The sequence below is a fragment of the Calidris pugnax genome, unplaced genomic scaffold, assembly GCF_001431845.1.
Source record: "Calidris pugnax isolate Ruff unplaced genomic scaffold, ASM143184v1 scaffold262, whole genome shotgun sequence".
NCBI classification, from domain to species: domain Eukaryota; kingdom Metazoa; phylum Chordata; class Aves; order Charadriiformes; family Scolopacidae; genus Calidris; species Calidris pugnax.
In genome coordinates this window covers 775,339-800,619 of record NW_015091043.1, presented here as the reverse complement: position 1 = coordinate 800,619, position 25,281 = coordinate 775,339, and the positions used below count along the sequence as shown (strand labels likewise).

Below are 25,281 nucleotides of genomic sequence, written 5' to 3'. Positions count from 1 at the left end.
TCCTCTGCCCCAGGGGCAACACACGGCCATAATCTAGAAGTGGCCTGCACAAGAAAACGCAAGATGTAGGAGGATTTACTTTTAAGGGAGGAGTATCTGGCAGCCTAAGCAATGCTAGCAGGCTCCAGAGAGAGCTGTTTAAATTTGTGACACGTCAGCAGTGGTGCTGTGGCAGATAAACACTCTCTGACTCATCCTCCTTCATGTGCTCGCCACAAGCTTCCAAGGCTTGCTGCAAGACAAGCCCTCGGCCTCGGTGTGGGACTTGTGCCAGAGGTGGCACCCACCGTGCTCAGCTGTGGTCCTGTCCCTGACCCCACGTCCTGCCTCGCTGCCCCCTAAACCTTCCCACCACAGGAAACATTCCCGCTGCTCCCCGACCAGAGAACTGCTGGGAAAAGATCTCTGTGTGGCCAGGGGGGGTTCTTTCCCTCGAAGGAGGCTCTTGTTTTTGGTTTCCCTCTTTGGCAGCCCCGGGTGACATCCCTGGGGCTGGCTGTGGTCCGGGACCTTGCTGCTGCAAAGCCACAGCAGTGACTGCAGGGTGAAAGCCTGGGAAGGAGCAGCAAGTCACACCATTTTTAGAGAAATTGCTAAGTTCGAATGCCTTTATGTAATTATCATGACATGAACAATTCAGCAGTTCATTTATCTTCTCTTTTAATTTTTTTTTTCCTCATAAGCTCACGTATTCTCCCTTTCATTACTGTCAGCTCTTCCTTTCTCAAGAAAACTCATTAGCCTGCTGCCTGCTAGCAGATAACAAGATTGCAGCCTAGTACACAGAGATTTGGGGTTTAAAAGGCTCCCAGAAAATACATGTTTAAAGACTTGCTCTTGAGAGATGCTGACAAGCTCCATCTCTGAGCAATTTTAGGCTATACCCAACCTCCTGGGACACCATGTCCATTAGCCCATGACCTTCTGTGTTAGTAAGCCCCAAAAAATATACAGCGATCAATGTTTGCCAAGGCAGGCAGGGTCACCTTCTGCATGCAAAGCACCACATACCCTGTGCAAGCCTTTTTCCTGAAACAAGCCAGCCCAACAGGGTGGCTACAGCTGATGCTCCCCTGGCCACTCCTGTGCCAAGCCATAATGCTCCCCTGGCTCTGCCTGCTCTGGGCAAACCCTGACCTCAGGTGGACAGCAGGTCTTTTGGCGTCCTGGATGCATGAACACGTGGGCCCAGCTTCAGTTTTTCAGATGCAAATCACAAGTTCTTGTGATACAGGCACAGGTGTTAGCTTTTAATTGGAAATGAGACCAGGTGGAGCTGCCCTTATCATAATTTAGACTGTTTTTTCTCTCAGAGGCTCTTTGCTGTTGCATCACTGCCTGCAGTGCTCCCAGTATTATGGCCTGGTGACTTAGGAGTTACACCCGGCTGAAGAAGAATATAATTTGATAGGGCACTGCTGCTGCCCTGGGACTTCCCAGGACACATAGTTTACCTCTAGCCATAGACCCAAAGAGGCTCCATTCTGCTCCACCTTACGAGAGCCTTGTGTGAATAGTTTGTCATTGCACAGCTCAGGAAAACAGCACCTTTGGCAAACACGGCGCTATATTACCGTGACAGGGTTTCTGGTTGTGTTGCTAAAGGGCAGAGAGTGAAAATGGAACGACTGCAGGGTGCTCAGTGGAAAAGCAGCCGGGTGAGACAGAGGCTCCAGCACGATGCTTTTCCTTTGGCTTGTTTTTCTGCTTCAAAAGGTTTCTCAGTCCTCACAATCTAAGCAAGGGAGACACTGCAGCCCTGAAACGAACCTCCTGTTTGTCTTACCCATGACATTACACAAGAATCTCCACCCCTTGTCAGCCTCACTGCAGCCCCCTGGGCTTTGCAGAGGAAAGAGCCCACAAAGCTGTTCTCAGAGCTCCTCCCTATCCAGCATGCTCTCTCTTTTCTCCTTGATGCCCAGATGTGGTCTGCAGCCTCAATCAATGCCATCTCAGAATGCTCTGACACAGAAAAGATCCGATGGTGCACAAGCTGGCTTCACCTCTGTTGTGAGGCTGTGATTTACAGGAGCTTGTGGGCATGGTGGCAGGTCACTTGATGATGTGTGGAAGACTGAGAGGTCCCAGTCAGGATGCCCTCAGCCACATCTCCCTGCTTTCATCTTTCCTTCATTCCCTAGGACCATTTTACTTCAAAGACATCCTGCCTTGGGGAGCATTCTCCCTAAGAGAAAGGACTTTTTGTGAAGCAGAGTCTGGTCTCACACAGCACAGGAGCCAAACCCGTGGGAGGTGAAGCTCACCACGGCAGGCAGAGCTGGGCCTGGCTGGTGGTCCCTTTCCATTTTTACTGTCTGCCTCATCGAATCCATATCTCTCCTGTGATGAACTGGATGGTGCGACATTCAGCCGCAGGTCAGGAGAACAAAGGCCACAGTCAGCAGCAGGAATCACATGAGTGGGATTTCCAGAGGTGACCAGTTCTGTCACCAGATACAACTGAACAAGGGCTGAGCTCTAAATAAATCAAACAAAAAGGCCCAAACAAACCAAACTCCTACTGGGCTTTGTTTTCAGATTACTGAAAAGGAGTTAGCAACTTCCATGTGATGACGGATGACCTGATGAAGATACAACATGTGTGCTCAAAACAGCACCTTTGGCAAACACGGCGCTATATTACCGTGACAGGGTTTCTGGTTGTGTTGCTAAAGGGCAGAGAGTGAAAATGGAACGACTGCAGGGTGCTCAGTGGAAAAGCAGCCGGGTGAGACAGAGGCTCCAGCACGATGCTTTTCCTTTGGCTTGTTTTTCTGCTTCAAAAGGTTTCTCAGTCCTCACAATCTAAGCAAGGGAGACACTGCAGCCCTGAAACGAACCTCCTGTTTGTCTTACCCATGACATTACACAAGAATCTCCACCCCTTGTCAGCCTCACTGCAGCCCCCTGGGCTTTGCAGAGGAAAGAGCCCACAAAGCTGTTCTCAGAGCTCCTCCCTATCCAGCATGCTCTCTCTTTTCTCCTTGATGCCCAGATGTGGTCTGCAGCCTCAATCAATGCCATCTCAGAATGCTCTGACACAGAAAAGATCCGATGGTGCACAAGCTGGCTTCACCTCTGTTGTGAGGCTGTGATTTACAGGAGCTTGTGGGCATGGTGGCAGGTCACTTGATGATGTGTGGAAGACTGAGAGGTCCCAGTCAGGATGCCCTCAGCCACATCTCCCTGCTTTCATCTTTCCTTCATTCCCTAGGACCATTTTACTTCAAAGACATCCTGCCTTGGGGAGCATTCTCCCTAAGAGAAAGGACTTTTTGTGAAGCAGAGTCTGGTCTCACACAGCACAGGAGCCAAACCCGTGGGAGGTGAAGCTCACCACGGCAGGCAGAGCTGGGCCTGGCTGGTGGTCCCTTTCCATTTTTACTGTCTGCCTCATCGAATCCATATCTCTCCTGTGATGAACTGGATGGTGCGACATTCAGCCGCAGGTCAGGAGAACAAAGGCCACAGTCAGCAGCAGGAATCACATGAGTGGGATTTCCAGAGGTGACCAGTTCTGTCACCAGATACAACTGAACAAGGGCTGAGCTCTAAATAAATCAAACAAAAAGGCCCAAACAAACCAAACTCCTACTGGGCTTTGTTTTCAGATTACTGAAAAGGAGTTAGCAACTTCCATGTGATGACGGATGACCTGATGAAGATACAACATGTGTGCTCTTGAATAGTTTGGGTTGGAAGGGACCTTTAAAAGTCATCTAGTCCACCCCCCCTGCAATCACAGAATCAATCACAGAATCACAGTGGTTGGAAGGACTCTTAGCCTTGATGCTGCAGAAAGACTGGCTGCAGTTTGAAGAGGACCAAGCCTCCTCCTCTCCTGATAGCCTTAGCTAAAACCCTTTCTCACCCGTACTCGGGATTAAGCAGTTCAGCTGTCTGCAGATCTGTTGGATATGCTCACCCAGTGGTATTTCCTGAACCAAACTAAATCCGATTTATCATAACAGTTTTTTAAAAAAAAAAAAAAAAAGGCAGAAGAGAAATCTCAAAGATAGGGATTTTTTAGGTTTATGGAAAATTTGGTGATACTGGGATAAAATTACAGTCACTCCAAGGCAGAACGGGAAATCAACTTCATATGGCTTCAAAATAGCTTGGAACACGTGTGCATATTTGTTGGAAAATTATTATTTCCTCCAGGCCAAACCATGAAGATGTGCCTGGTCCCTGGCAGTTCAGGGACAGCAGATGGAGAAGACAGGGAGCCCAGGCACAAGATGTGGAGGAGTCAACCCTCTTCCAGAGAGCTGCTTTGCAGCAAGGCTCAGGGGGGTGATCAGGCTCTACTGGCCTTCACATATATTTCCAGGCATTCTTGCCATGTGAAAAAAATCAAAGACTCTCCTGTGAGTCTGCTGAGATGCACTTTTTGGACCTGAGCTTTCACTGGGGCAGCGCCTCTCAAGGGAAAAATACAATTTCTGGCCCTGGGGCCTGGGTAAGGGTCTGTCTTGGAAGAAATTCTTCAGGAGTCTTAATATCTGCACAAAACAGCTTGTGGCTATTAACAGGGTTTTCCTCAAAAACATCCCCTTTGCTGGATGCAGGAGATTCAATGATCTCTCTGTGTTTCTCAATAGCAAAAGGAGTGCCCACGTGATGACCCTGCGCATCCTGATCCAGAGGGTCTGCAGAGCTGCCTTTGGCAGTGCTTTGTGCCACGGACCCCACCTCAATCCTGCTGCCTGTTTCTGGGTTCCTCTGCTGCAGCCAGTGGGCTCATCAGCCTGCTTGTGCTGCTGCCAGACCTGCAACGCTGAAACAATAAAGATGATGTTAACATTCCCAAGCTAGTGTTTATTCTGTGAAAAATTGACATATACGGGAATGCCTTAACCCTGCCAGGGTCTCAGTGGAAGAAGAGTGATGATTGCCCATCCTGCACAGAGGGGGAACAGGGACAGTGAGGGTGTAACACTTAACCCTATGGAGGTGAAAGCTGAAGGCTGATGGGACAGCTGTAGAGTGACTTCTCTGCTGGCAGAGGACTCACAATTACCTCTTTCTTTCTACTCTTTCTCTACCTCTTTCTGTGTGCTTTAACAATACCTGTCCTCTTAAGTTCACTCCTTCTGGAGGTTACTGATAAGAAATTGGCTAAAAGTATCTCAGTAACTAAGCTCCCCGAGTTCACCCCACTATCCTCACTCTCGTACAAGAGCATTATTAATTGCAGTTCCCCATCACATAGAGGTATTGCAATGAAAAATAAACCCCAGGTGCTGCTAACCCATGGCAAAGGAAGCTGTATAAACACATTACATCCAAAGCTAGTGCAGGACCCAGGTCTGTGACTGTAGCCACCATTCATGCCTTTTCCATACAGATGTATGTAAAGGGACACTGGAAGGCTAATAATCAAGAAATGAATTTTTTTTAAAAATATCACCCCTAAGCAAACATTTCTGTGGTTTGGGCATCATCCCAAGAGCTAAAGGGAATTGTTCTTTTTATAGATGTGCTTTGGCTCATACACTTTGGGCTGTTCTTTGTTTGCTTGACCCTTTCCTGCTGGAGAGTAAGCAGTAAGTCATTCTTCACTTGTAACGCCAGAACTTTCTGGGCCTTTAGTCTTCTGGCTTGGGTGCAGTAGCTGTACCAGCTACTGTTGATTTCAGTTCCAGTAAAACTTTCAGTTGTTTGTAGATGCCATTGCGACTTTCACAACTTCATCGAGAAAAGCAAAGGCAGCAAGATGGTCCAGAGACGAAAAGCTGTACTGTGGCAAATTGGAGTGGGAAGATCACAGGTTTCTCAGCAACTGCCAGATACAAGCAAGAGGCAGGGGGCACCTTCAGGGAGCTTCTGGCGAGACACAAAGTTTGCCCTTGACAGCCCTGAGGAGAGGAACAAAACATGAAGTTATCTCCCACGCCCCGGAGGAATCTGCACCAAAGGACATCCGCTCAGTTGGTTTGTCCATGACCTGGAGGCATGCTGGAACCCAGAGCTCTCCCAGCCACCACCACACCTCTCCGGCAGCGCAGGTGTCCATCCAGCCCTCTCAACCAGCTTTTGGGGGTGCAGCTACGTTCTTAGGGGCATGGTGATGTGATGTGCTGCTGAAAACACCCATGGAGGAGTTGGGAAACTAAACTGTCCCCCCTTCTGCTATAATTTAGATGACTTCAGGGGTTGAAAGTAATTTTATGCAGTCAAAAGCCTGTTTATGTAACAGCTTTTATCAGAGGCAGGAAAATGCAGCATCAGTATATACACAAATGTATATTTATATATGCAACTCACAGAGACTGGCAAACACCCATTCTTTCAACGCCTGTGGCTACGAAGGATTACTCATCCGCCAGCACAAACACCCATTAAACAAACATTCCTCAAGGACTTTCCTGCATCTCACAGTTTGATGCTGGTGAAACCCATGCTCTTGGTTGGCTTGGCCCAGCTTTTCACCAGTGTCACCTCCTAGGGAGAGCGTCACTGAAGCATTGCTGCAGCCCAGAAAAGCCTCTCCAGTTACTGTCATGTTCACCTTTACCGGTGGTGGGCTAGGGGACTTCTCCACAGCCCTGTGGGACTCCAGCAGAGCCCCACTGAAAGCCACCGTGCTGTTTCTCATCAGAGCCACCATATCTCATCCAGGGCAGCTGTGGCCCTGTCCTCTCCTACTCATCCAGAACAGCTCCAGACATCTCCATCCTCAGGAAACCTAATTTGTAAGGGTGCAGCTACCCAGTTAGATGTTTATAGGCGTTTGCCTACCCCCCAGAAGAACTGCTGGCCCCTAAACACCTTAGAGGACACCTCGTGGATAAAAAGCCCAGCAGAGCAGCTCAGGCTGAGGGCTTGCCTTGGGATGTGAAGATTAAAGCTCAGGCAAGCACAGAGGTGGAAGGGGTACTATGACATTCTGAATGGATACCTTCCTCTCTCTCCAGCTGTTCCCTTACATGGGAAACACTGTCAAAAAAAAGATGGTTTTAAATCACTGGACTTCCATAAGGTTTGTATCTGACAAAATGCCTGTTTATTTAACTATTTCAGCAATCTTTCTGTAAAACTGAGTTCCTCCACAGGAAAAGAATTATTTTTGTTACAAAATTGCCATTGTGCTTGACAAAAAATTCTGAAGCCAGTAGAACCCCTGGGGTATGTAACTACCAACAAGCATTGAAAAGCTGGGAAAAACAACATGAGGCTGTGAAACCTAGCTGTATCAGTTTTTAATCATCTACATTTCTCACTTATGTCAGCACTTGAATAAATCAAAGTCACAGTCTTGGGAAGACCCTATGGGGTGTAAGCAAGGCCACCGCAGGTCAGTAGTGCCAAAGCAAGAGCTGTTTTTTCATTTCACTGGCATCTTTCAAACAGAACAAAGCAAAACAAAAAGCATTGGAACATAATTTGCTGGGTGGATGGGAATACACTTTATACAGTTACTATGGAAGTGTCTAGGATTACAGTATTCAGGGCCTTCTGCAAGGGGAGAGATCTGAGGTGAAGCTCCTGTTCTCCATGGGACACAGAGAAGATCTGATTTTTGATGGATGCCCGAAGAGCCAAGCTAGAAAGCTGTCTACTGGTGCCTGCTTCCCCCTGAGCTTTGCAAAATTTAGTTAAGGGCAGACTTCCCATATTCCTGGAAGGGGGAAAAAAAAATGTTTTGGGGTAACTATGCTCTGACCTCTAACCCAAAGGCTGCTTCAGCTGCCCCCACTCCTCCTGCTGCACCATTCTTTCTACAGAGGTTAATGCTTTGCTAGGGAAATACAATTTCTCCTGCTCCCCCCGCCCTAGCACACCCAGAGTAACCACGATGTTGCAATCCCTGTGCACATGCTGCTGACTTGCAAATGACCCATCTGGCTACCCCCCCAAATTGACAACTGAACATGGCTGGCTCTGGTGGACCGCAACAAAGATGGACATTGCAAAAAAACCCAAAACAAAACAGCACAAAAAGCAGAAGCGGTGCATTCATCTCTTCCAAGATTCTGTTTGCTTTCTTTCCCTTTATCTCTTGTGCGAGTCATTCCTCTCCTTACTCATGTTCTTGTGATAGAGTTTGTTTTCCCTGGCCTCTCTCCAAAGTTTCCTTCAGAGAGAACTGTCCTTTCCCCTAGAACATGTCTGTGTTCTGTATTTTCCAGCAGCGACTTCGCTGTGGACTGAAAAGACGAGTGTCAGTCACAGCTCAGTGTGGTTTTGCAGTAGTCAGTGAGGTGTTTCTCATAGAGCAGGAGAGAAGAAAAAATAAAGTTTCTCTAAAGCTGGCTGCATTTATTGCCCTTAGTCCTTCTCAGGACTCTCTGCAGTAGAGAGAGTATTCTGACCACAACTGCACGCTCAGAGCCTAAGGCCCTGCTGGCAGATGCTCCTGGAATTTCTGATCTCTGCATCTGTTTGCCTGTACCACACAGAATCACACAGAATCACAGAATCTTCTAGGTTGGAAGGGACCTTAAAGATCATCTTGTCCAACCATCAACCTAACTGACAAAAACAGACACCCACACAACAAACAAGGAGCATCATCACTAAACCAGACCTCCCAGCACTACATCAACCCGTCTTTTGAACACCTCCAGGGATGGTGCTTCAACCACCTCCCTGGGCAGCCCATTCCAATGTCTGATAACCCTTTCAGTGAAAAATTTTTTCCTAATATCCAGCCTGAACCTACCCTGGTGCAACTTGAGGCCATTTCCTCTTGTCCTGTGACTTGAGAAAAGAGATCGATCCCCATCTCTCTACACCCTCCTTTCAGGTAGTTGTAGAGAGCAATAAGGTCTCCCCTCAGCCTCCTCTTCTCCAGGCTGAACAACCCCAGCTCCCTCAGCCTCTCCTCATAAGACTTGTGCTCCAGACCCCTCACCATCTTTGTTGCCCTTCTCTGGACCTGCTCCAGCACCTCAATGTCTTTTTTGTGGTAGGGGGCCCAAAACTGGACACAGTACTCAAGGTAAGGCCTCACCAGTGCCGAGTACAGGGGGATGATCACCTCTCGGGCCCTACTCACCACACTGTACCTGATACAGGCCAGGATGCTGTTGGCTTTCTTGGCCACCTGGGCACACTGCTGGCTCATGTTCAGCTGACTGACAGAGAAATCAGTGAGAGCAGGCACCTCCACTGCAGTCCCTCAGCCAATGCTGTCTTGTCCTGCCTCCCACTACCCTTCTGGAGCTGTGGGAACCAGGGTACTGTGGGTTTAGCTGGTATCAGACTCAAAGCAACAGAAACCACAAAGGCCACACCATGGCTGAGGGGGACTGTGCAGGTGACGCTGGCTGCTGCTGACACCACGTTTATAGAAAGCAGACAGGCTGCTATACTCCTAATTAATTTTGTGAGTAAGCTAACAGATCTAGTAGAGGCTTATGACCTTCTCCCTCTTGCCCGGGACCAGTATCAGGCACAGAGCTACGGAGTACACAATATTTTAATGGGCTTTTTTCATAGCTATAACACCCTTCAGTGTAACATTCACGCAGATCATCTCCACCAGTTAAAAAATAAATAATGCATGAATTCCTACAGCATGGAATATTGTTATATTCCACCTACTCTCAAAATGTATAGCTCTAATCACGCACACAAAGGTGGCTAAAAATCCATGTGAAATACCTCTATGTTGGCAAGCACCTCATGTAACCACCTCACTCACCAAAGACATGTAAAACGAATCTGTATCATGCTACTGAAAAATAGGTCTTGATCACAGACAGGCAGGTGCAGCAGAACCACCTTCTAAGCCATGAAATATGGTTATCAGAAGAGAGAGGGATAACACTGTCCAAATCAGTGCTCATGATACAGAACTAACTGACTGTCAAACTACAACAGTTTCAGGTTTGCATTTTTACCAATTCACTCCATGGCAGCCAGTGCAACCTCTAACTTCCCTGTTCCTCACACTTTTTTGTGGCACAGTGTTTTAAGTTCTTCAGGAAAAAAGATGTTGCATAAAGAACAGATAATGCAGGCAAGGAATAGATGACAGGCGTGGGAGTAAGATGATTATCTACATTCACAACCAGAGACAAGGTTCCTGATCCCAGAGAGATGCACTCTGAGATAATTAACCCCAGCTAACTGGCAGAGGAAACATTATAGAAGAGGGTTTATTGTACAAAGGGAAGAAAGAGCATTCCATACATACAAGATTTTTCCCAAGTACAAGGGAGAACCAGCAGTTTAAAAACAAAGAAATTAATATAGCAACACCTAAACATGCAGCTTGCCCATACCATCTATGTTTATTTTTAAAGCAAAATTGCTTTAAAATTTAACATTTAACATTAACATTTAACAATTTAACATTAATTTAGCATTTAACAATGCCTTCTAAACAAAGGTCCATATTTGTTTTTAAAAGCCTCTGTCAAGATGTTTTTTATACGTATTTTTCAAATGGATGAATCTGTAAGTGATTCAAAGGGGTGCCAGAGGCTCAATCACACAGAGTAGCATAAGCAGATGTGCAAACCCTGGCCACAGACATGTATCCAAGTCCCACATCAAAAACACTAGGACTCTCTTTTTCCTAAAGGTATACGTCCCTGACTTACTCTCCAAGCAAAATGTAGCAGCTCTGCCTTGGTGCAAACCCTAATTTACTTCAGCAACATCTTAAGACCTTGTCGATCTTATTCTTTTCCTTCTTAATCAAGTTAAGGCCAGGCTGGATGGGGCTTTGAGCAACCTGGTCTGGTGGGAGTTGTCCCTGCCCTTAGGAGGGGGGTTGGGAATTGATGATCTTTAAGGTCCCTTCCAACTCTGACCATTCTATGATTCTAGGTTTTCTGATTTTTTTTCAAGGGAAGTGTGGAGTGAAAGGTACAGGATTTTGAAAAGAAATCTGAAGTAGTTAGGAAACAAAGTTTCTCCCTGAGCCAGACAAGGCACTTTTAGAAACTGCAGCTTCAAAATATCAACAGACGTTCAATATTCTCTTAGAAGGAGACTATGTGGGCAGAAACGCTCAGTCTTGACATGAACAGTGTTTTTCTTAAAAAGCTCAACAATTACACAAAAAAAGCGCCTCTAACTTGTGTTAGGCCCCTTCCTCTTTATTTAATCAGATCTGTTAGTTGTGAGGTAACGCTTCCCTACTGACATATGTGAAAGCTGCTGTCTGCAAGGCAGCCTTTGGCAGCCTGAAACTGGAGTGAACAGAGTGGTTCTGTCATTTCCTTCACGTTGCATCTGCTGATCCCTTGATTAAAAAAATCTATGGGTGAAGATTATCTCTAAAGCAAGTACCTGAGAACTCTTTCTGCCGAGCACGCTAGAAAGATTAACAGCCATGAGTACTGGTCTTCAGGCACAGGCAGTCTGTTAAGAGTGCCATGGAGAAATGCAACAGCTAGATAGGCAGTGGATCCTATGATTCCGAAAAACAGATTCTTAAATGCAATGGCAAAGATCCAATGACCCTGCAGGGAACTGTAACAAAGGCAGGTCCAATGACCGGCAGCACAGGAAGCAATTCCTTTGCAAAATTCCAACACCAGAAGAGGCGATTCCTTTTGGGATGGTGTCCCCAAGCAGTTGGGGACAGTTTGCCTCATCACTGTACTTTTTAAATATGAACTCTCCCTCGGAGAGAAAGGAAAGTTTTGTTTGTGTCAGACTGCAAGACAAGGACTGAAATGATATTAAGAAGCACCTTTTTCTCTCTCCGTTCTTCCTGCCAGTGGACAGAAAGTTCCAAATTTAAAGTGTATCCATGAACCTTTTCTGCCTTGATTTGAAATCTGAGAGGAACAGTGCAAAGAAGCAAATGCCACAGCAAAGCATATTTGAAGTCCCAATCTCTAACCTCAGACTGGAAGACCTTTAAAATATAATATATTTCCTACAGGTTTAACTGATTAATTTTGGTGGTTTTTTCAACAGAAAAAAGCCATCACTCCCCCCTCCCTACAAAGAGGGAAAAAATGCAGTCATATGCTGCCATCCCACAGGATGTTGACTCCATTGAGAAAAAGACAAAGGGAAATAAATGTACCTTATAATGTAGAAGAAAATGAATACAAGATAAAAAGGTAACAAAGTGAAAATCAAAGAACAGCATGTTCGCTTAAGGATGTCAAATGCAGGAAGAGAAAGATTTATACCAGTTTTGAAAGTTGCTTGTTTACTTGAAAAAACAAGGGTTGATTATAGTGATTTGCACTCAGGAATGGCTGGAAAGAAACCTGCTGCTTCTGCAGTTTCAAGACTTGTATCTGTAGCCTGTCATTTCCCAACAGCCAGTAGCCAGATTTCAACAGCTGTGAGAAAGGCTAAGACTGAAGTGGAAACTTCTCTTAGATTACTCATTTCTCACCAAAAAGCAGCAAATTTTTGCTAGAGCCAGGTACCGGCATAATTAGCACATAAACTATAAGCTGCAAAAACAGCAATAAATTGCAGCTAACACACAGGAGGACCCGTAATCACCAGGGTCTAATACAGAGCCTCAGATACACAGGTGCCTCTAGACACAGCACAGTTCCTGTAAAGAAGATAAATGTGTAAAGAGAATGGTTTTTAAAGGTCACCTTTAAAAGCCCACTGTAAAAGTCTATGACTCGAAGGCTTTTCTTAACTGAATGAATCCAATCATTATCTTGCTTCGCATTTAAAATCTTCTACAGCAATCAGTTCATTACAGCACACCTGCATAAACCTATCTGCTTCCTCTACTCACATCAACACCAAGATTTTCTTGTAAACCTTGTTCTATGCACTCCGTGCTCCCTGCATATTGTTTGTGCTGTGTCCATCTTTCCCCTAACACCAGAGCACCGTGAAAACATGTTCCTTGAGGAAGCCTGAGTCTACCTGGGATCTTACTCTGCTTACATGTCATCCTTCAGACCAGCAGCTATCCAGCAAGACCTATGTAAGGAAAGCCTGCACTTGCGTTGATTTTTTTCTCTTCAATTCAGAGATAAGTTGAGAGAGTGTCACTGCTTTTTTCTAGTGAAAAATACTTCTGTGATTCTCTATGACAGTGTTCTTCAGCTCCTGATTTTTCCAATGCTCATAGCGGGTTTTAACAATTAACAGACTACAAACGAGTATTGAAAAAACCACATTGCTCTATAATTGTTTAAATCTGCCTGCAGAGAACAGCCTGCAGGCAATGCCGAAAGAGTTCAGATAACAAGCAGATCTGTGAACACCAGGCTCAACCAAGCCTGGTTTTCCTTGGATTTGTATCTTGTGATTGACCTGAATTTCTAACAGAAGTTGAGCACTGCCGTTAAATGAGCTCAGCTCTTAGCAGACACGGGAGACTAATCACATACTAGCAGTAAAAGATTTTCATTGCTGTCTGCACGCGAGAGATTCAGAGAATTGACTGTGCAGTGGATTCTTGTGTGTTGCCTGTTTCCAAAAGCAGGGACAGAGCCTTTTGTAACATCGTTTATGTGCACAGAGGATTCCTTGGTGTATGACAACAACAGAGACTGCATCCTAGTCCAACTGCCTGCTGTCCCCAAACTCACAATATGATGACTTTGTGATTCCTCTTACTTGAATGGGCTTACTGCTATGGGCAAAGATAATATCATCGGGAAATGGACAGAGTTTGTAACAGGCTCGTTTCTTTAGAAATCAGTAAAACTATGCAACAGTTACTTACAGTAAGCAATACAGAGAGAATATTCCACTAACACAAATGAATTGGGACAAACTGATCCCAAGCATACAAATAAGGGCAGCTGGGGACAGCGGAGGGGGCAGTGCTGATCTCCTCTCTCTGGTGACCAGTGATAGGACAGAAGGAAATGGAATGAAGCTGAGGCAGGGGAAGTTCAGACAGGGCATTAGGAAAAAGTTCTTCACTGAGAGGTCTGTCAGTAACCACAACAAGCCCATCAGAGTTCAAGGAGATCTGGACAGTGCTCTTAGTCATATAGTTCAGTTTTAAGCAGTTCTGTGAGGAGCAGGGAGTTGGACTCGATGACCCTTATGAGTCTCTTCCAACCGGAGATACCCTATGGTTGTAAATCTCAACTCACATGCCATTCGCAGTAGAGCATACCTTAACGTTGGAAAGGGATATAGAAGTGAAATTCAAGGTAAACGCTGCAGGTTCTTAGAGACTGAGAGCTAAGAATTTTCAAAAGCAATTGGAAATCTTAAAAAAAAAAAAAAAGAGGATAAAAAAAAAGCACCTGAGCAGAAAGCCAGCGCAGTGAAATAATGTATTTTTAGGTACTGCAGTTTCCACACACTGTACCAAAGCATTTCACACAATTTTCACCAGGCTGTTATTCCTATGGAGAAGCGTATTCTGAATGCAGAGACTTTACCCACACAGACAGAGCACTTTAGGATATGACTAAACACGGGAAGCAATTACTCAATACCCAAGGCAGACTTAAGAGGAAAACAGCTGAGAAGGGAAATTCCAGGTACCAGATAAAAAGCCCGGAGGCAGAAGTATTTCACTATCACACTGATTTACTATCATCTGCTGGGACATGTTTATGGATAAATGCAATACAGAGTGACATCTAAATGGGATTAAATTGGATCACTTCTCATATTGAGGCAGTAGTCCTGCTTGCTGATATCTTACCAAGTATTTCAGGTTCATCACTCCTGTGATTACAAAATCAGTCATTTAAGCCTTACTTTATCACTTTAAATGCAAACCCTTTTCAGTGCTCAAGCTCTGCCTTTTGTTTTGGAGGGTGAACCTGGGCAAAGCCAGAACTGGTGCTTGCATAAGTCATATTATCAGATAAGATACTTGTTCTACCTTGTCAAAGGCAGCATAGCTTTTCATTGCAAACGCCCAAAACCAGTACATGAAAATGTGTTGAAACAGTCCAGTCTGTGTGAAAAATATGAAACAGTCTTGCTGTGGTCATTATCAGGAGAGATGTGGGATGAAAAAACAAAATCACAGGACTCCAAGCAGAAAGAACAGATCATTAGGATCCTAAACAATCCTGTTTAATCTCAAATGCTGCTGCACTGACCAACAGAAAAATCTTTTAAGAAGCAAAAAAAAGAATGGCATAAAATCGCATCTTTAAACAAGAAAAGGAATTGCCACAAAAGCAATGTGCAGCTGGAAATTCCCATCTACCTTGCTTCACACTGACCTCCTGTGTAGACAAACAGTGGATAAATAATAGCACTGCTGAAGAGTCTTTGGATGCTGCTGTGGCCATAGTAGGAAACATTTTTACAGCTACTGCTATCAATCTCTTTGCAAAAACGCACAATGTACTCTTCTCTCTGGTCTCCTCTTTCTGTCCCGAGTTAAAACATAAGAGCAGATTCTAAAATAATGTAAATATGTATCATTGCACTAAATTTAGAACGAACTATGTTAATTGGCACAGGCTGAGAACCTGGGTAATTCCATAATTTCAAGAGTATTTCACTAAAATCTTGGGCAGAAAGCTGAATTCCTCAGAATATCTGAATGTATGGCCCAATTTTGAGCCTGTTTTATTGTAATAAAAATGAATATCTGGCAGATTAAAACTACAAAGAATAAAGGGAGTATTTAACAGAACTGGAAGGAGTCATTTAGCCACATTTAGCCACAAAATACTCAAATCATCATTCTGAAACATGCTGCATAATCAAATAATAATTTTATTCATTTGCCAGTAAGAGACCAGTATAGTGCAAAAATGCAGAATTGCTGTTGAAGCAATATTTCCCTGCCTCTCAGCAGATACTTACAATTGCTACTCATTTGACATTCCACATTTACCTGGCTCTGTTTCTGCATGCCTGAATGAATATTCTAGGTTATAGAAAATGACTGGCCAATTGTACACACGGAGATAAAATGGGTCAGAATTCACAGAAACGCAAAACAAAATGGACCTTCCTAACATCTTCACTAGCTAAGAGCCAAACCGAGTTGGTCATTTTACACAGCTAAAAAGTGAAAGCTGAAAACTGCTTATAACAAGAGCGTAGGGGTGGTATGTTAGGCTTTATGCAATGTATTGGCATAATTTGTGCCCATTAGCTTCACCAGACTACTCCAATCCATTTTGCTCTCTTTTCACGTTTCCCAGGATGGCTGCTGGGGAGACTTCTATAGAAGCTGTCGTTAAAAGTCAAGCTAAGACATTCAGGGCTAAAAGCTGCTCAGGAAAATCTAGGCCTTTGGAAATTACCTCCTATTAAGAAATGACTTTTTTTCTGTAATCCTTTCTCTGTTGCTTCCCAGTCTATTAATATTTCTTATAACCCTGGGGGCTGAACTTCCCCCACCCTTGCCGTGAAATTCTGACAATAACTTCAGTTACTTTTTAAGTGAAATGGAAGAAACAGAACAAACTACATATATACACACACACATATATATTATACATATATAATGTATACAGTTTTTCACAACATGGTGATCCAGTGAGGACACCAGGGAATAGAAAACATGAACTGCAGCTAAAATACATCCATTGTGCTGCCTTGAGAAGTAAAAACACCAATAAAAGGTCAGTCTTCCTTATTCAGCTGGGAAACTGCAGGAACAAAAGCAGTCTTTCTGGAAAAAATACACATAAATATCTGGGGAAGGGAGAGAGGAGGAAAAAGAGAACTTCACCATGAAGATGCCACTTTAATGAACATCAAAATGGAAATAGCTCCATAATAGCTATACCACAAATACCATCATTGCCCTCTGCCCACTCAGACATCACCTCTGTCAGAGACAAAAGGAACAAGTGCCTGTGCTGCCCACAGAGTCATTTCTCTTGCTGACAGGAACTGCAGTTGTGGAGGTGCTCTTGCAATGCTGACACATGTTCCTTTCCACTACAGCTCAGCACTGAGATCACCAACTAATTTCACACCATCTCCTCAGAATGTCATCAGAAGGCAACAGCTCTGTCCTTGAAAGCAATACAACTTACATTTTTCAGAAACTTTCGTAATTTCTTAGCAACGCAGTCACTAGGATCAGAAATTCTGCCATAAGAGCTAGATCATGGATCTGCCACCTTACACTGGACTCTGGCTGAACTCTGCTGAGTATGAAAAGGCTCTGCCAAATAGTGCAAGACCTGGGGCATAGGAATAGTGACTGAGAACAGTTAAACGTGACACATAGAAACAAGGAGCATGCTGCCCCACATATCTGGCCCTATACATACAATAAATACTGAAACAAACAAACAAGGCTGGATGACTTCTGGCTGTCTCTATCATAACCATAAGAAAGAAATCTCTCCAAAAGATCTAAAGGACCCATCAGCGATATCTAGTAGAAACTGTATTTTACAATAAAAGGTTTTCATTTGACACACCATCACAATTACATGCACATATGCTGGATTTTTACAGTGTCCTGCATGTTATCTCACTACTACAGAATAACAGATAAAAAATAGTTTAACTTAAGCTTACACAGAATTCTTTATCCAGGGCTAACAATTTCCTGTTTCCTCTACAGATGAAAACACTACGGAGATAATGCAGACATTGGTATGTATCTAAACCAAACAGTTTCTCAATATAGCACCATGAATGGGTGCAGATCAGCAGTAAAAGCAGAGAAGCTTTGGTTGGTGTTACCTTACTTGGCCTGGGTGTGGAACATATATCCAAGGAAGCTGAGCAGAAACACTGGAAGAAAAAGGAGACTTTCCTTCAGTTGAAGGAATAGCAGCAGAAGGATCATTAGAAATGCCTCTAGAACTTCTTGAACTATGAGGGTGTGATTACATCAATGTTGCAATTAGTTCAGCAGGATGCTACGTATAAAACACAGTCAGTAGATCATTCCATAAACTTGAGTACAAGGATTATCAATCTGAGTAACCCAAGTACCCCTACGGACACACACTCCACTTCAAGGCCCCATTCAAAGCGGCACAAGTTAGGACTATTTTCTCCTAACAAGTATTTCCGTAAATCAGCTATCTAATCAGAAGCCTAAAAGCTTGTGTTTGCAATGAAACCCTTTCTAGCAAAATAGTGTATTTCCTTCTAATGAAATGTCAGAGAACTGGCCTTCATTAGCAGTACTCTCAAACCAGATTAATTTCACTGTACAAGCTTGTTTCTGTAACAGATAAAAGTAAGTACAGCCACTACAATTTTACATTGTTCTTTTTGTCCAGTCTACTTCTTTATTTCCCACTGTTTAAATCTTTTAACTTTCCCTAAAAAATAATTCAACCAATGTATTTGGAAAGCTTGGAAGCAATAGAGCCACATTTCTGAAAGAGAGAGGCTCTAACAAACGAACTGTTAACAACTGCACAATTATCTGAGGAGGGCAAGACTAAATTATTTCTCTATGCTTCCCACATTAAACTGAAACAGCTGTAGATTGAAGAAAGATAAATACACAACAGATGAAGACAAGCTCACAGCCAAAGGTAGGTCTGCCAAGAGTGACAAAGGGAAGGAGAGGAAACTTGCAGGACTAGCTATTTTGGAGAACTTAAGATGACAAGGAGTCCTGACTCATTGCTTCTCCCTTATCAGTCCATTTCTGGGTATTAATATGCTGCACTGCTCTGCTGTGCAGAGATGTCCCAATGAGTCGTTAACTAAGACTGTAAGTCATAAATAAGACTGAAAGTCCCAAGAGAAGTGTGGATGTTTGCTAAGAAGAAACCTTGCTCTAAAAACTTTACATTATGAAAAGACAAGCTGGGTATAGAAGAGGCACACTGAACAGAAATGGCTTGTTGAAGGGTACATGAAGACCTCCAACCTTCCAACTATACCTACCGACAAGATGGACTTTATGTTCCTGGTCCCACGTAATGTACTGGAACACTGCTGGTCTTCATAAGAGGTGAAAGAAGTTTTCTTTCATGGAGGATGGCATGTCTGTCTCTTTAAATAATTTCCTGCCTCCCCAGCTCTCCCTTACTCGGGGACTCTCACAGGACCAGGGCAGCAGGAGAATGAAACAGCATGAAGTGGTGCAGTTTGTACCGCTACACCAAACCTTGGCAAGCTGCTCCATTGAGAATGGGAATTATGAGCAGAATGTGTGAGAATGAATTCCACAGGAGAAACTGAAAAGTTAAGTAACTGCAGCCCAGTATGAACACTTAAGTTGCTCTTTGTCAGTGAAGAAAAACATTACCCACTCTTAATCACTAATGCAGACAAAGGTGTTCTTACTCAACTACTAACTACTGAAAATGTATGAACTTTAAACACCAAAAAAGGAATTACACAACCCAGAGAGACAGAATGTCTAAAATTATAAATCCAGCAGGAATCAGAAACATTCAGAATTCCAAAAAGGGGTATCATATTTTCAAAGTGGTGAAACACAAAACATAACTTGGAAAAAATGACAAAACTGAGTAAAACCCAAAACTCTTGAGTCTTTATTTCACTAGTTAACAGAATGATTTTGCTAATATATCCCAAAGCAACTTCTGAGCAGGAGTGGAATTAATCAAAGGCACTCGATTCTTTCTTACAGAAGGAAAAAATATTAATGCCATAGGAAATTGGTTAATCGTACTTTATTAAATGACTCTAACCAGATGTTACACACCAGCTCATTAACCAGACAATGATTCAATGGCTTTACTCAGCTATAATTATAGAACAGAGATTAACAAAACTGCACTTAACACAGGTAGCTCCTTATTTAAATTAGTCTTCACATGCCATTAAAGCTATTCAGCTTTTTGGCAAACTGCAGTTTTATAAGTTGGTATATTATTTGCAATTATGGCTAATTGCTATGAGCAATGACTGCAGTTATCTCTGGAACACATCTGTTGCTGACACTATTTAAATGTGACAATTTCGCGGCTAACAACTCCATACTTGTTAATGAAGCACCACTACCCGCAAGTGACTGATGAAAGCCTTCTACCTTTATACTTAGAAATACAATAGGCACTTTATCTGATATAAAGGTTGATCTGTATTTTCTCTTATAATGGGCCTAAGTTTTTGTGTCCTAAGGTATCTAAAGTAGCAGTTGATCCTCAGACAGTCTCAACTAGATCAGGGGATTATTCATGTAATAAAATACAATACAGACACTCATTATCAGGCATTCAAGTGGCTGGAATAGCTGAAAGCCTGTGGCCAACACACGGGACACATGCTGATCTCTCTGACACAAACCTGTTTGTGAAGGAAGGTTCTCCTTTACATACCACGCCATCTGGAAACACGGGGAGACAATAAACATCTCACTTCCAGTAACAAACACATTTCAGCTGCCCATGCTAGAGTACGTATGTGCATACACAACAGATGCTGGCTTTGGTAAGAAGAGTGCATTTTCTCTGTGCTGACTTCAGGGGATAACACATCAGAGGAGAGAGACATTCTCAGTCTCTAGGAATGATGATGTAATCCCTGTTTGTGCCATGTCCATTGTAGCAGATAAATGTACAGCCTCACAGGCTAAAGCAGCGGGTGGGGAGTGCACTGTGCTGTGGAGATAAGAGCTGGAGAAAGAGAAAAAATTCCAATTAAAAAAAAATAATACTTAAAACCATTCAAGACGCAAGCGTAGACCTGACAGAGAACTTGCATCACTCATATTGATGGGATAAACGACAGAGTTTCTAAAGTGTTTTGAAGACCTAAGGTGCTGGTATAAATTCTGAACGTTACAGCCAGTGTGAGATGGGTAGGAAGCATTCCCATGGGGCCTGACGATTATCTGACCTACATGAACCTTGGTATTGACAGCACTCATGCCAAACGCAGATCTTCAGAAAGCTGAAGTTTTGGCACTGCCCTTCTGCATCTGAATGGGCAGCACATAAAAAAAGAAGCAAACGATTAAAAAGACTGAAGCAAAGTGAATGTGTGACAAGGCACCTTAATAATAGCAACTGTAGGCCGATGCATTTTTAAAATTACAAAAATTAATATTATCTAAGGACATCAGCAGTCCAGCTGTGCGCTTTGTTAATCCAGTGTCAGACTTTTATTCACAGAGGAACAGTTAAAACTGCTGTCAGCGACCATGGTAGTGGGAATTCACAATCTGTCCCACTGCAGTAATACAATCCCCGAGGCAGCAGACATGTGGCAAACTGGTGAGCACTCGAACACAGTGGTTCTTTGTGACAGAAGCTGCAGAACAGGAAAGCTCAGAAGGACCCCAAGAAATAATCCAAGACCATTCACCTAACACCACAGCGAGATCAGCTGTAGCTGTGTCATTCCTGACAAATGTTTGTTTAACAAGCTCTTGCTGACCACCCAGAAGCCATGGCTTCACAGCGTTAGCAGCAACCTGTTCCCATGCCTCCCCTCCTACTGTTCAGAAGCACATGGGTATACTGCCCACGGATGGCACATGTGCCACGTGCACTATAGATGAGAGAAACCTTGTCCTTCTATAATGACTTTTTGTATATTCAAATATCATACTTCTTGGCAGGCTAAGCATACTTCTTCTCTGCCAGGCTAAGCAACCTACTAGTAGATTACACTACTTGCAGCTGGATCAGATAGACATCACGTCTCTCTTGTCAAGTTCCTCTGTCTCTTTCTCCTGATGCGCCACATCTTCCTTCAGGTACAGTGCCTAAAACAGGACCATGGCCTTACAATGGACAGGGCAGAAGCCTGACTTCATGTTTTTTCAAATAACATTCTTACTCAGAAATGCATTAAACTGATGCTTATTTAAAACTAAAAGAGTATTTGTTATTAACGAAAATCACAGCTACTTCTTGTGAGCACTGTGAAGGATCTGATCACAAATGACATGTGGGCTTTCCCTTGTCTGGGCCAGCTTTAATTTCTGCTGAGAATTCTATCTGATCTTCTCTAAAACAGAAGAACGGATTCAAGAATTTCTTTTTACATGGGATCAAAGGCCTGAATGATATCTGTTGAATTATCAAGTCTTGGCCTCTAATATTACACCACATTACAGTATGCCACATGTGAAATGTCCTCAATGCGCTCAGCTCCCTAAGGATGTCATCTGGGTGTTTTTTTTGCTTTCACTCATTTTAAAAGAAGACTGAAATGGAAGTTCAGCATTTAGACTCTACACTCATTCACAACTGGTTCATACTCACACATGATTCTTCCAGTACCATCTATTATCTTAAATAGTTCTCCTATCATGATGACACTAATTTATTTGACATAGTTTTTAAAAGTATTTATATCCTTCTGTCACATTTTTGCCAGAGAAACTGAAGTAACTGAAGGGTCTTTCACACCATGACAGCCCAGGGCAGCCTTTCCTCCTGCAGTAAGCCGCCCTCTGCCACGAGTGCTAGTTTAGACACTGAGACAGTTATAGCCCCTTCTGCCTCAAATGCCAAAGCAGACTCTTGTTTTTCAAAAAACCAAAACCAATCAAGACTGCAAGCTTAAATTTACCACTGCATCCTATTGCCAAGGGAATCCTGTGATCCCTTTCTTTAGTTACTTAAAGACCCCATGGAAACTTTATTTTGGAATTTAATTATAAGAACTGATTTGAAATTTAGGCAACTACAAATAATCCAAATAATTGTATTTTCTCCAGCCCTGTGTAAGACTAGCTCCTTCTATTTCTGAATGCCAAATAAGCAGCTTAACTGACCAATGCTCTGTACTTTGCATCCCCCAACCTGGAGGGTCCTAACCTTTCCAAGGATGTAAGTCATCAAACTATTCCTAAACATATTAAAATAACTACAAAGACTTAATTTTTAGTCACATGTTACACATGCACAGATATGCACAATTACTTAAAGGCACATATTTGGTTTACCTTTGAAAGGAGGACAGTTATAAAGCTACTGCGACTGTATGAAGGGTCAGGAAACAGAAAGAAATCAATTTCTTAAAATTTTCTCATGTGTTTTTATTGTGGCCCTTAGTTAAGGATCAACCACTACTGAAAAACAATCCTTTTAGGCCTTTTGAATAAAGTTGGAAAGACTAGAAATTGGCTCCTTACTTAAGAAATGCACATCAACATTTGTGTTGGTATGACTTCCCTTTTGAGTAGTACAGGATATAAACTTCATTTATTTACTTACCGTTTAATCAAAACCTCTGTGAACTAAATTCCTGGTGCTACACACTGTCTGAAACCTTCCTTTATTGAGACGAGCCCCATACTTTTCAGATGTTTCGCTAGTGATTGCAAAGATATAGAGAGCATCAGCACAAGCAATGGACAGCATTAGTGGCCCCTGAAGGAACACTTGCTAATCATTTCTAACCACCCAAGAGGCCTAAACCAAGCAGGCTGGCAAGAAAAACTATCTGCAAGGAAAAGCATGTAACCCTCGTGCCGGAGGACTAAAAACTGGAGTTAATAACAATACATACCGTGCCGCTGAGAACGACAGGAACAGTATAAGGCAGATAGCAGCAACTGACCCAAATCCAACAGCAGTCATGTATTGCAGAGCGGGTGATAGATCTGAAAGAAAACATCAAACGATGCAAACTAACAAACACCAAATGCTGCAGCTTCAGTCTGGTGACTGACCAAATGAGTCTGCTCAAAGCTAAAGTACTGTAACAGATATGGGACTTAGCGCTCAGTCAAGTAGTAATGGAGCAGACTATCTGGTAGTTACCATCCAGTTGAGGAACTAAGATTAGATGGTGTATTTCTCAAAAGTGATTATACTTTTCCGTCACTCAGTTTCCTGCTGCCTTTTTGCTAATTCAGACACTCCATGTCAACATTTTTCCCTCTCGCCCCTGGCAATTTGAGTCTAAATCATATGCCAAGGGGGTCTCTGGTGCCAGAAAATCCTAGTGCTTTATTAAATGCCTTGATGCATCTCCTTCAAATTCTTTACGATCTAGGCATGATTTCTCTTCCCCATTCCTTTTTTTTTTTCTTTTTTTTTTTTTTTTCTCACAAGTAACAGGATAGAAACAAACTTGGCAATGACAGCCTTACTCTGCCTTGATGCATCTCCTTCAAATTCTTTACGATCTAGGCATGATTTCTCTTCCCCATTCCTTTTTTTTTTTCTTTTTTTTTTTTTTGTCTCCCAAGTAACAGGATAGAAACAAACTTGGCAATGACAGCCTTACTCAAGCTCATAATACCAGAAGCCATCCAGGGACAGAACGGAAGACTTACAGTAATTTGCTGTCAAAATCAGAATTATTAAGAACTACTAGTGAAGGTAACCTGACAAAATCAAACCCCAATTCCTTCCAGCCACCTCTATTTCATTTTCAGCACTAGTTAACAGTTACGTATTTCTTACTGGAGATTTCCCACAGACATGTAGGATGCTGGATCTTATTCCTTCAATCCTTCAAGATTCTGCTTGGTGTTAAATTGTGCAAGCATGAGTCATATTTAAGCAAAAATATAAATTCTTGAAAAAAGAATTTATTCAGTGAAATTTCTGTATATGTCCACAATGAGAATCCAAGTGAACATCAGAAAAGCAACTTCTGTTACTAAAATTGAACCCTTTCTTGGCTCATCTGAATGCACGGCACAAAGCTGCCTGGGCATTCACCCAAAACACCCTCAACAATTGATCTGAAGCACAAAAACAATCATACAAAGCCATAAGGAGAGTCTGACCAGTTTACCATCTTTGCCTAACACAGCTCAGTTAAGCAAGGCTTGTACCTATGTTGCACCTCTCACCTATAAACTTACTCAGAGTTTGGCAAAATAAATAATTTCAGACAGGGACCCTACAAGGAAAATCTGTTCAACCTACAAGTATGGTCAGTTTGGGTAAAAGTAATACTTGTCCTTATATCACTTAAACACCATTTTCCATAAGTAAGTTATGCATCTCTAGAGCAGATGTTAGCCCTCCATAAAAATGACAGAACTGTCTTCCCTATACATTGTAGAGTATATTTGGTGAAATACTCTCAAAATTAATTTTACTTATATGTGACAGAAGGAAGTGTGCTTTTAACAGCTTTCTACCACTTTTTACAACAATGATTTGTCACACAATGTTTAGGTTTGTCTAGACAGCATCTGAAACACGCTAATTTGGTTTAGATTTAATTTACAGATTTCCACACAAGCTGAATTAAGAAATACTCCTCAATGGATTCAGTGAGCCAAAAATACTCTCAGGCTCTCCAGCTGCAGTACATTAGGCCAAGGACACCATTTGGCTAGAAGTCCATTCAATACAAAGGCAAACAAATTTACAACAAAAAACCAAAGGCCTGACCTGTCCTACTCTCACCTTTCAATGCCCATTCTTCTCATCCCAAAACCAAAATCCACCTATATTAGACATCTTACAACGCTCTACAAGCCGATAAATGACAAATTCAGAAAAGGCCAGTTTTCTAGTTTTCCAGAATTATTTTACAGCTCTCGCCTATACAGCTCTATAAACAGAACCC

General features: G+C 42.9%; 1 protein-coding gene and 1 long non-coding RNA gene across 8 annotated transcripts in view; both read right to left on the bottom strand.

Annotated features, from left to right (window-relative positions):
* Nucleotides 1-320: 320 nt before the first annotated feature.
* Nucleotides 321-18,960, bottom strand: LOC106896408. The gene is made up of 4 exons (XR_001413629.1): nt 18,709-18,960; nt 17,542-17,592; nt 2,622-5,864; nt 321-1,548 (listed from the first exon to the last, which is right to left on the bottom strand). It is a non-coding gene; the product is annotated as an uncharacterized LOC106896408 (long non-coding RNA).
* A 339-nt stretch (nt 18,961-19,299) lies between these two features.
* Nucleotides 19,300-25,281, bottom strand: part of SUSD1 (sushi domain containing 1) — a 44,294-nt gene continuing 38,312 nt past the window's right edge. For 6 of the 7 annotated variants that reach the window (XM_014956438.1, XM_014956437.1, XM_014956441.1 and 3 more), the window contains 2 exons: nt 23,257-23,350; nt 19,300-20,408 (listed from right to left, as the gene is read on the bottom strand). In XM_014956438.1, the coding sequence (XP_014811924.1) occupies nt 20,270-20,408; nt 23,257-23,350 (233 nt within the window). In that variant the 3' untranslated portion in view covers nt 19,300-20,269. The remainder of the gene's footprint in view (nt 20,409-23,256; nt 23,351-25,281) is intronic. The other variant, XR_001413634.1, reaches the window with a different exon arrangement.